General features: G+C 44.5%; 1 protein-coding gene across 2 annotated transcripts in view; it reads right to left on the reverse strand.

Annotated features, from left to right (window-relative positions):
* Positions 1 to 6,300: 6,300 nt before the first annotated feature.
* The window catches only part of UBE4B (ubiquitination factor E4B), a 48,958-nt gene continuing 42,928 nt past the window's right edge, over positions 6,301 to 12,330 (reverse strand). For both annotated transcript variants that reach the window (XM_075190258.1, XM_075190259.1), the window contains 6 exons: positions 12,091 to 12,235; positions 9,863 to 9,997; positions 9,582 to 9,773; positions 9,300 to 9,474; positions 9,034 to 9,180; positions 6,301 to 7,623 (listed from right to left, as the gene is read on the reverse strand). In XM_075190258.1, coding sequence (XP_075046359.1) covers positions 7,562 to 7,623; positions 9,034 to 9,180; positions 9,300 to 9,474; positions 9,582 to 9,773; positions 9,863 to 9,997; positions 12,091 to 12,235 — 856 coding nt within the window. In that variant the 3' untranslated portion in view covers positions 6,301 to 7,561. The remainder of the gene's footprint in view (positions 7,624 to 9,033; positions 9,181 to 9,299; positions 9,475 to 9,581; positions 9,774 to 9,862; positions 9,998 to 12,090; positions 12,236 to 12,330) is intronic.

The following is a 12,330-nucleotide window of genomic DNA, read 5'->3' on the forward strand; positions in this document are numbered from 1 at the left end:
GTACGGTAGAAATGGAGCAGCCAGCATCTGTATAAATTTTATCCTTCTGGAAACCACGTCAGAGTTGTGACACGATACCTCTCCCACCAGATATTGGTTGGTAACGCTATTCTGCAAGATACTCATTGTTCCACAGCCTGGTGGAGTAATGAGGTCCACATACCAAACTATGCCCAGGTCTCCAAGCTCTATACATCCAATTAATGCAGTATACACAAGTACTGGCGAGGAACTTATCATTAAGCCAGCTTTTGAATCGATCCAGCAATCTGCAATTCCAGCACCCAGCAGAAGGACCAGCTTGTTTGCACCGCCAACAGAAAGCATCTAGAATCTATGCGGCTTAAATGTATAAATGGAAACCAGAAACGGCTTGACCAGCACTAGTTATTTTGTAAGGTGCTGTCACTAAATTTTCGGTTGGGAACTATACCAGTTTGGCTGAGTAACAAGTTTACATATTGTTTGAGATTATGCAAGAGAAAAAAAATAAAAAATGGAGTGTGCAAAAAAAAATATAATTTAATTTGGTTAATAGTATCATTGTAATTCTATTTACTTTACAGACAATGGAAATACAACATGTAAACTCAGCAGTGGCACCCTGTTTAATATGTTCTACATATAGATTAAGATTTAATTGTATTTAGTCAGCTGGGTTTTAGATTGCCGTCCCTCTTTATCTTTCCAACAGGGGTTACAACCTCCCGAATTAAGCTTGATAATAGTGGTCATTCATAGCGTATTAACCTTCTATACATTTTGTTTCTGTCTATTTATTAGAGGTTTACAAGAGTAACATATTATAAAGTTAAAAGTTTGGAATAGCCCCCGAAAATGTACATTTTCTTTCCTGGAAGAAGGCTGAAGATGTTGTGCTCTTCATAGGTCACCAACATCCTGAATTACAATCTAGGAGGTCCTCTGCTCCCGTTCATGCATACAATACAAGACGGAAGCGTAAAGTTACCACCTTATTCACAATCCAACAACAGTTCCTTCTTGAGGAAGTAACTGCAAATAAGTTTGGTAGATGCCTTATATTTTTAGGCTATCTGAATAATTGTTCTGTCCCCTTGGAAAACACATATGTCCCAAATCAGTATTAGGTCCCCATCTTTTCCTGCCAGAACCAAACAAATCTCAAACACACAGAAAATATAATGGCAGGAATTTTAATACCATAATAAATAGCACATTTGAGATATACTTACCTCTACCCTTCTCCTCCATTTATACAAGTTAAAGCCTTTTTCTCTTTCCTACCATTGGGGGACACTGTGGGACATTGGGGTACAGTAGTGGGTGTAGGAGTCTAGGCACTGATCAACTTCTTTGATCTTCAATCTCCTCCCCTATGCTCCTCCTCTCCCATGGACACCTCAGTTTAATTTAAGTGCCTAGGAGATGGGTCACTTCTGTATAGGCTCCTGCCTATACCTGTATTAGTTATAGTTTTTCCTGTTTTTATTTTATCTTTTCCTTACAGGTGAAGCGCAGGGATCGAACTCAAGAGCCAGAGGAGTGAATAAGACTACAGCTCTGTTCACTCTGGGTCCCAGCGCAGGTAAGCCGTAGCTTAGCCTGTTACCTGGCACCTCTGCGTGCAGCCTGTCCATCCCCCAGACTAACAAGCAACAGGGCGACATAATGTACATCTGACAGAGGCAGCAGTTATTCTCAAGGTGGTCACAGATCAGTTGCTAGTCGGCGAGAGTGAAGCTGCAGCAGCCTCTCCTTTCGACGGACCTGCTCGCATGCCCCCCTCCCCCTAGAGAACGAGCAGCGGGGGCACAGCGCAGCAATCGCGCTCATTAGGAGGCGATCCGCTTGCAACCTACACATGCAGCCTGGGCAAACTTTAACTCTGTGTATAGAGAGCCGACAGCCATTCATTTCATGCGCTGATTGGCGCTTCATGCAGGCGGCCATATTACTGGAGGCGGTACTTCTGCTCGGGCTCTTCTCAATTTCCTGGCACGGACGGCGCCATTGAAAACACTGCAATCACACGCTGTGGCCAGAACAAAGAAACCAGCACTTCAGGAGAGCAGCCATCTTGAGGGAGGGCTCTAGCAAAGACGAGTTCCTAACCGCCATAGACATCAAGGATGCCAACCTGTACGTTCCTATATGGAAGGGACACCATTGTCTTCTCTGCTTTGCGGTAGGAAGACACCATTTCCAGTTCAGAGCCCTTTCTTTCAGCCTAGCGACAGCTCCACAAGTCATTACCAAGATCATGGTGATCAAGGCCGGACTCCTGCGCCTGAAGGGGAGTCACAATAGTGCCTTATCTAGATGACCTTCTGAAAGCACCGTCACTCTTAACTCGTCACATCCAGATCATGATGCAGTTTCTGGAAGCTCATGGGTGGATTCTGAATTTACCCAAATCATCCCTCATTCCAGCCCAGCGCATGCGCTTCCTAGTCCTCATAACCGACACAGTGACTCAGAGTCTACTTACCAGACAACAAAGTCCTCACCCTCTTGCGCAGAACAAGGACCTTATTGGTGCGGAAGGAGGATCCATCCTCAGCTGCATGAAGCTCCTAAGAACGATGGTCTAAGTGTTAGAGTCCGTGCCCTTTGTAAAATTCTCTCTCCCGCCCTCTCCAACAGGAGATTCTGCGAAAGTGGTCAGGTTCTCAGGAGCACCTAGACGGGCAAATCATTCGCCTGTCAGGACCCACTCATCTTTCCCTAATGTGGTGGTTATCCAGGCAAAACCTGGACATGGGTCAGACCCTTCAGACTGGCCCATGGACCTTAGTCACGACAGACGCAAGTCTGCTGGGCTGGGAAGGGGTAACAGGATCCCCGAGATTGCAGGGTCTTTAGACTCCCCAGGAGTCCGCACTCTCGATAAACGTCCTAGATCGGTGAGCGGTATACAGGACATTGACGCAAGCACAGAGGTTCTTGGCAGGGAAACCTATTCAGATCCAGTCGAACGCCACGGCCGTGGCATATTTAAATCACCAAGGGGGAACTCATTGTATGGGCAGAACGCCACGTACCCCAAATATCAGCCGTTTACATTCCAGGCGTGGAAAATTGGGAGGGCGACTTCCTCAGCAGGCAGAGGGTTCACCTGGGCGAATGGTCTCTCAACAAAGTGGACATTCGTCCTTCTAGCAGAACGTTGGGGCATGCCAGAGATCGACCTCATGGCATCCAGACTAAACCATCAAGTCCGCCAGCACTGCTCAAAGTCTCGAGACTCTCAGACATTTTCCACTGATGCCATGTCGGTTCCATGGCACTTCTGCCTGGTGTAACTTTTTTCGCCTGATACCCATGCTCCCCCGGGTATTAAAAAAGTTAAAAAGGGAGTGGAGTCCCTGCCATTCTGGTAGCTACTCATTGGCCACGCAGAGCATGGTTCTCAGACATCCTGAAGCTGGCAGTGGACCCTCCCGTTCTCTGCCACGATTTAAATCGGCTAACTTTAACGGCATGGGGATTCTCACCCGAGTTTATTGGCACTCTTATCAAGACCAGGAAACAGACCTCCTCGGCCTTATATTATCAAGGCTGGAATACATACATTAACCTGGTGTGAAGCCCAGGGTCCCCACACATCCAGGTTTTATCTCCCTAGACTGCTGGCCTTCCTGCAGGGCAGTCTAGATAAGGGGCTCCGCCTGGGGTCCCTTAAGGTTCAGGTCTCAGCACTCTCTATTTTCAACGGAAGCTGGCGGTTGTCAGATGTTCAGACCTTCTTGCAGTGGGTTCTGCATGTGCAACCCCCCCCCCTTTATTCATCCAGTAGCACCTTGGGACCTCAACTTGGTGCTCAATGCACTAATACATACGCCATTTGAACCCATACAGTCGGTGGATTTACGCTACCTCACTTGGAAGACTGTATTCTTGTTAGCGATTTTGTCAGCTAGCAAAATTTCGGAATTAGCAGCGCTCTGCTACACATCGCCAATCCTGATTTCCCCCCCGAGGATAGGGTAGTCCTTCGCACTAAACCCTCTTTTGTTCCGAAGGTTGTGTCCAGATTCCACTTAAATCAGGAGATTGTGGTTCCGGCCCCCACCTTCCCCTTCTTCAGGGGACGATTTAATGTTGCTGGATGTAGCTCGCACTCTTCAGGCTTATGTGAACCGCACAGCCTCGGTCCGTAGGACCAAGGATCTTTACGATGCGCCGAAGCGGGGTTGGCCAGCATCCAAGCAATCGCTGGCTTGCTGGCGCACTTCCACCATTAGACTGGCTTATGCTCGAGCAGATCTGCCTGTTCCGGTATCGGTAAAGGCCCACTCTACCAGAGCGGGTGGCGCATCATGGGACTTCGGCGGAGCAGCTGTGCAAGGTAGCTACATGGTCTTCTGTCCATACATTTGACAAATTCTACAGGTTCCAGGGCTTTGCATCGTCTGATACGAGCTTCGGACGCGGGGTATTACGTGCAGCCGTTCCAGAGCATTGCCTCCCTTAGGGGCAGCTTTGGTATGTCCACAATGTCTCGCAGTGTCCCCCAATGGAGTCAAAGAAATCGATTTTAGGTAGAGTAAAAATCTTTTGTGTAGGCTGCACCGAGGAGGCAGCCTGGAACCTTGTGAATGGCCCCATAACCATTTTACACCTAGTAGCTCTTGCAGCAAGAAGTGGGGATTTAATCTGAGGAAGGAGGGAACGATTTCCACTAAAAGCATCCTTGATAAACAATCTCCAGTTCTGGTCCAAAGAGGGTCTTTCATGACAATGGCAGCGAGTACAGGGACCTTTTGGAAGTATTATCCATGGACCAAGGTTTAAGCCAGAGGAATAATTGGGTGAAGAACTGGCCACAAGTCTGGCAGAATAGAAAGAGGTCGCAGGATGTGTGCAGAACACTAGAGGCAAGTTGCATCCTGGGAACACCAGGTTACAATCCTGCAGGAGCTGCTCCACTTAAATGAATGTGGTTTTAAAAGACGGGCCTAAGTGCTGAGCCAGAGGAGGAAAATAGGCTTTATAAAAACAGTCTACCTCTTGTGCCAGGAGTCCTTAAAAGGATGCCATGTCTAGAAAAAGGAAACATGGTCCTTCTAGATAGCAGAAAAATTAGAGCGTCCACAGCTGGAGAGGATTCCCACACCTAAAAGAAAAATAGAGGGCTTCCAAATGTCGAGAGGCAAAAAGCATTTGTCTGGAGGCACCTATGACATCAACTACTTAAAAGGAAAAACGGAGCCTCAAGATCACGTTCTACAAAGAGCACAAGGTGGTTGACCTTTGGTCTTGCGAGTATATGCTTCGGGTGCAAAGTACCACACTGATAAGAGCGATACATCAGTTTCCAGAGGACTTCACATCTCTACAGAAAAGATCAAATTTGTCTAAAATATTCCTCTGGAGCCTAAATCTATGGGAAGAGGGACACTTGTGCTTCAGGAACCTAGGAACTTCAACTTGCCTTGAAAGGTCTGAAATGGACCAAGTCCATGCTTCCAAAAATCTTTGTACACAGTCAACAAAAGTGGTCTCACACGTATTGGCCTCAACTAAGTCATCGATCGCGTCCCACTGAAAACAAGTAGACCCACAACACAACTCTGCAGTCAAAAAAAAATCGCATCTGGAATGTCGCATGCATGGAAAAATATAATCAGATATCGTCATGATAGGCCAGATCCTTTTACAAAGGTATGGGCTCCATGCCTATTTATGGAAGATAGGAATTACTCCTTCCCTCACCTAAAACCTTCTTTTGTATGGCTCCCAATATTCCCTTCATTGTCCAACTTTGACAAACCCTTTGACCTGGAACCCTCTTCACTCACGAGTAAACATCTGATCTCCCCACCTTCTTGCCCATAAATATGTTGTTTCGACAACGTGGACTTTGTGCTTTATTTTTTTTTTTTCACCCTATGATTGTATTTGTAGGATGTATGCAATGGTAACTTGTGTCCGAAACAAAGTAACAAACTGCATGATGCTCCAACACTCCCATTGTGACAAAGCGGTGAAGGAACTCACCGCACAAGAAGCACGTAAGTTGCGCTTGCGCGCTGCATGTATCTCTGCTGTGTCTGGAGAGGCCTAGCACTCTACAATGTCCGTGTGACACTAGCCTTACATGGTAAATTGGTAAATTCAACCATATAACCCTACAGGATTATAGGTACAGATATTGGTTACAACTAGGTTTAAAATGAATAATAACTCTGAAACGAGACTGAGCTGCGCTGCTTTCTGCCCTGGGCATAGATATAATTCAAACATCACTTAACTGACCAAGTGTGAAGTCGGCACCTATCAGAGCAGCGCTAAAATGAACACCAAGCACACAGTGTCTGCAATGTTTGTCACCATTTATTGTATTTTCAGAGTCCAGAACTCAACAGGAAGGAAGGAGTATTTCTGCAGCGGGAACTGAAAATATAAGGAGAGGGGGAACACACTTGTCTATTTTACAGGCTTCATTATTTTTTTTATATATAATTTTTTTTTTAAAACGTACCTGCCTTTCCACATAAAGATAGTACAGGAATTCAAGTATGCTGTGGAGGGCAGGAATACAAAAAGGTTTCATAAAAAACAAAGCAAGGAGGGAGGGGGGACAAAAAGAAAACAAAAAAAAAGTAACCTTTGCACATTGCCAGACCCCCCCGACACCATTCACTTTGGTAAGGCTAAACAATGGGTGCAAACTGATATTTCCCGTACAGGGTGTTATAATCCCTCCCATACAGGATGAAGAAGGGAGAGGGGCGGTGTGCAAAGCAGGGGTAGTGTAACCAGGCAGACTGATTAGCCCCCAAATTTCAAGAAAGCCAGCAATTAAAAACAATTTCCAGTGCTGTTTTTCAACTCCCCCACCCACCCCCAAAAAAACAAAAAAGCAATTCCTTTTGCACATGAATGTCTAAAGGAAAAAAAAAAAAAAAAAAAGCACGCAAAGCCTGTGATAAAACATAGTTTCTCGTTAATGAACTTAAGAATTATATATATTTATTATTATTTTTTTCCCTTGTACATACACACTATAAAAATGTGCTCCGTGAATCACATTTTGCTTGAGGATGCCTCGGTCCCTGAATCGGATATCGAAGAGCATATCTAGCACTCGAGTGCATAGCTTGGGCGGCAGGGGGTGATTTTCATCTTATTGTCTTTTCAAAAATTGTGTACATCATTTAAGATAGATGCTGGTATCTTGGCAAGGTGGGGGTGGGGGGGAAGGAAAAAGAAAAAGGGAAAAAGTAGCAGCAGAAATAAAAAAATTGGAATAAAAACAAAAACAAAAAAATGATCGAGATTAAGTAAAAAAAAAAAAAAAGAAAAAGAAAAAAAACTCATGTAAGTGATACATTGATGCAGTTGGCGATTCACTGGCTTGTGGCGAAACCTCGATGTCTTCTGTCCACCCTTTTCCACGCTGATAAACAGAAAGGTCTCCGCTTTCTGTACTGCTGGCCCTTATTAAGAAAATATAATCCCCCTTTATCTGTCGGGTGAGCTCGTCAATGCTTGTGATATTTAAATATATGTACAGGGTTCCGTCGGTTGCGGACAGCCACCAGTATGACAAACCTCTCAACGATTTATCATCGTGTCATTGGTCGGCATTGTGCTTGTCCCTCATCCACGCGTGGATCCTCTCCTTGAGTTCTGGCACTGAGAGGAAAAAAAACAAACAAAATAAGCATCATCTAGAACAGAGGAGGAATATTATTTTCAATTTTTTTTTTCAGAACAGGCTATCCTTTCCTCTCTACGTCACGTCCATCAACAGTCTTTAATCATTACCTACAACCTTCAGAGTGCCTTTTTTTCGGACATTTGTGGTGGAGGGAACTGTATCGAATTAGAACACTACAACACACAGAGCATTTCATTTTAACTTGTAGCTTTTTATATATTATTTTTCCTCTATTTCCCTTCCACAGGCTCACGTGACTCCTACAAAGCAGCACGTCTAATCAAACTGCAAAATACTGTATAAAACTCTTCTATTCATAACTTATCAGGTCTGACAAGTTCTTGCGGGAGAAATTATATGTCTGCAGCAAAACAAATGATGAATTCTCCATGATGTATTTGAATGTTAAACTACTCCTGGTATAAATTAGTACTTCATAGTAAGAGTTTTAAGAGACCTTTAATTAATTAAATAAATACCCCACCTAGCATCTGACTGTACGTCACCACCCTACCACAAGCATTTAAAGCCCAATACCCGGCACTTACATAGGTGTATCCGCTAACAGACACTTAATGCTGTGCTTGTGATTCAGATATGGGACAACTTAAAGTACACCAAATTATAGTGAGAGCACTATAAAAATACAAAATAAAAACAGAATAGGCAGGCTTAACTAGGATGGATATTTGCCAAATAATTACACTGCGAGGAGCAGTGACGAGTTCATGTATTCATAGAACGCTTCATTAGAAGGCTGGAAAACAATAGGTGTGTTACTGGGATTTAATACAGCAGGCCTGGTGTTGTGAAACGCTTCAGTGAATAGCCAGCCAGAACTATAGGAATGTGCTATTCATTTAAAAAAGTTCAAATTGTAAAATAGAAAGTATTACATTATAGAGACTCAGACCTTAAAATATATATTTTATCTTTTAATCTTTATAGACTTAACCATGCCCATTTTGCCCAGCCCACTAGGTCGTCAATGCAATATCTATTAGGTGATCGTGTCTTGTAAGCGAATCATAAGTTGATTAAAAAACATTGACAGGAGAGTTCTGGAAGAAGCCAAAGCAATTATGGGGAAGAGAAATCAAACAATGACGTCTCAAGAACTGTGAGCTCTGCAGACGGAATTACTAGTATCATAGAAAGTAGGTAAAGTCTGATAAGACGCGTTTCACACATTTATTCCTTATTTACATTACAAACTGTAATATAAAGAATAACGTCTCGAATTCATGATTACATGTACATATATATATATATATATATATATCTCTCTCGATATAACTTAAATTTAACCATGAGAACTCCAGTTCAGCATTGCTGGACAGCGAGACGGACTCGCATTATGAGGCACGAGGCACTGTGATTTGTACCTGGTTCGAGCATGCTCTCAGTTAGTGTTTGCCTGTTAAAGGGATCTGTGGATGAATTCAGCAGGTGCCTCAGGATGATCGATCTGTCCATGATGGTGCCAGACGGCAGTCTCACTGGCTCAGACATCAGGGTGTCCATCAGCGGGTCTGAATGATACAAGAGATAATTATGCATTATTTTACATTTTCAATTTGTGCGCAACAAACCCGACCGGCTGACAATCCTAAAAATCTTTCAACAGAGAGAACAAAACAGGGTTATATACCTCTGAACTCGTCTGGGGCGTCACTGTAATCTATCTCTGCCCGAGCGTTACGTGCCACGATCTCCTCTATCTTCTCCGCCAGCAGCTTGAACTTCTCAATGGCGATGGTAGACTTAATCCCGGCCTTCTTCATCTTCGATATGACCTCTTCAAACAGGTCCTTGCTGTAGGATCGCTGCGAAAAGAGGAAACTCATTCTACATCTGCTCCCTTACACAGAATAAACAGTCACCCAATCAAAGCTTCAATATAGTATATGTAGAGAGAAAATATCACACACACCTGGTCATCCGCTATGGCCTTTGCGAACCGGGCACAGTCTAAATGCAGGTAGATATCCGTGAGCTGATCCAAGAGCTTCTTTGGTTCAAACCCGTACTTCTCCGGGTTCTCCACCTTCAGGTCTCGACACTTTGGTCCACATAACTGCTGCAGGTTGAAGTTTAGCATGGCAGCTAAACGGGGGCCCAGCTCCTGCACAAGAGGCAAGCAAGACAACGGTAAGATGAAGAGAAGATTCCAGGGGAGCCTCTACCAGAACACCGGGTGCCCAATATACTCACAGGTCTCAGGAACGGCTTCTGCACTTGCTTGGTAAGAATGTGGAACATGTCAACGGTTTCGGTCGCTAAAGCCAGATAGGAACGGGAGACGCGCTCATCCTGGGCAAGCTGGGACTGCCGTGTTTGCTGCTGATCCTGCAAAGAAAGAAGCCACAAGAATGTAAGGATCACGTAAAACCCAAACTTCTAGAGCCTGTAGGGGCGACTGACGGTCTGTACTTCATACATTGTCAGAGAACAATGAGGTTTCAGGTACAAGCAACCCTCAGTAAGATGTTACGACTGCAGTGTGCAGCAGATGATGGTCCCCGTACAGAGACCATAAGAAAGCGGCTGCTATATACTCTCCTACACCTAAAGGGCAGCAAGTGAGACAGAGGCATTGGCTTAAGATCTGACTTTAACGTTGTAATAATAGCAGCCAACCCGATAGGATTTCTTTTATCCACCTAGTGCCAGGATAGAAATTGACGGCAGATAAGAACCACTTGGCCCATCTAGTCTGCCCATATTTTTAACCTAGGTTAACCTCAAACCCTATTTGATCCTTAGTACTTTGTAAGGATATCCTTATGTCTATCTCAAGCGTGTTTAAGCTGATCTACTGTATCAGCCTCTACCACCTCTGATAGGAGGCTATTCCAGTTACCCACTACCCTTTCTGTGAAGTTATGTTTCCTCACATTTCCTCTGAAGCTACTTCCCCCCAGTGTCAGTACATGTCCTCGTGTTCTAATACTTCTCTTCCCTCCAGTGTCAGTACATGTCCTCGTGTTCTAATACTTCTCTTCCCCCCAGTGTCAGTACATGTCCTCGTGTTCTAATACTTCTCTTCCCTCCAGTGTCAGTACATGTCCTCGTGTTCTAATACTTCTCTTCCCCCCCAGTGTCAGTGCATGTCCTCGTGTTCTAATACTTCTCTTCCCCCCAGTGTCAGTACATGTCCTCGTGTTCTAATACTTCTCTTCCCCCCAGTGTCAGTACATGTCCTCGTGTTCTAATACTTCTCTTCCCCCCAGTGTCAGTGCATGTCCTCGTGTTCTAATACTTCTCTTCCCCCCCAGTGTCAGTGCATGTCCTCGTGTTCTAATACTTCTCTTCCCCCCAGTGTCAGTACATGTCCTCGTGTTCTAATACTTCTCTTCCCTCCAGTGTCAGTGCATGTCCTCGTGTTCTAATACTTCTCTTCCCCCCCAGTGTCAGTGCATGTCCTCGTGTTCTAATACTTCTCTTCCCTCCAGTGTCAGTGCATGTCCTCGTGTTCTAATACTTCTCTCCCCCCCCCCCCCCAGTGTCAGTGCATGTCCTCATGTTCTAATACTTCTCTTCCCCCCCAGTGTCAGTACATGTCCTCGTGTTCTAATAGTTCTCTTCCCCCCCAGTGTCAGTGCATGTCTTCGTGTTCGAATACTTCTCTTTCCCCCAGTGTCAGTACATGTCCTCGTGTTCGAATACTTCTCTTCCCCCCAGTGTCAGTACATGTCCTCGTGTTCTAATACTTCTCTTTCCCCCAGTGTCAGTACATGTCCTCGTGTTCTAATACTTCTCTTCCTTTGAGGAATGTTTCCCTCATGTACCTTGTTATTCCCTTGATATATTTGAAAGTTTCTATCATGTCCCCCGTTTCCCTTTTCCGCTGTAGACCATGCACCATTTTAGTTGCCCTTCTTCGTACAGAAGCAAGACTTACAAAAGACAATAAGTGCTATAGGATACAGCACATCGGCACTAATTGCACCTTGTTATTAAATGAACCATTATTTAGCATACAGCGTTCACTCGGACAGATACAAAACTGTCTAGCACAATAGATATACAATAAAAGACCATCTTTACCTTCTGTTCTATATCGCCATCCCCTCAATCTACAGCAGCGTGTAATATGGTGATGTAATAAGACAACAGAATAATAAAATACTATTTAAGCCTATCGCAGGGCAGTCCTCTATTCACAAGTTAATACTTGCAGCCCTCCTCCTCTCTATCAGAAAAGGCAATTATATTAAGATGTGACACCTGTGGACTATGGGATTTTAAGTTCACCCCATTTCCTACACATATTGAAAGCAGCCATTTTTTGGGCTGGACCAAAATCCATAAGAATGCAGCCAATCAATTCACTTGGAAACAGTGACATCACAGGAAGTTGATAAATGGGCTGCATTATGAGTATTGGTCCAGGTCACAACATGGCTGCCTCGGCTTCAAATGTTGGACTGAGCTCTGACCCGAGGCAGCTGATCCCAGTGCTCCTTGTTCCTCATCTCCTCCTGCATCTCATGGATGCGTTTCAGGGACTCCAAGCTCTCATCCAGCAGGAACGTGGTGTCGTTAATCAGCATGTTTATATAGCGCACAAACTGCTTCCCCGAGCTGCAAAGACAAACACTTCAATGTCAACATCCTGAATTATACACAATACTCTCAACCATTAAAGATAGAAACACATAAAGGGTCCATTATATAGC

This window comes from Mixophyes fleayi, chromosome 11 (genome assembly GCF_038048845.1).
Source record: "Mixophyes fleayi isolate aMixFle1 chromosome 11, aMixFle1.hap1, whole genome shotgun sequence".
NCBI classification, from domain to species: Eukaryota; Metazoa; Chordata; class Amphibia; order Anura; family Limnodynastidae; genus Mixophyes; species Mixophyes fleayi.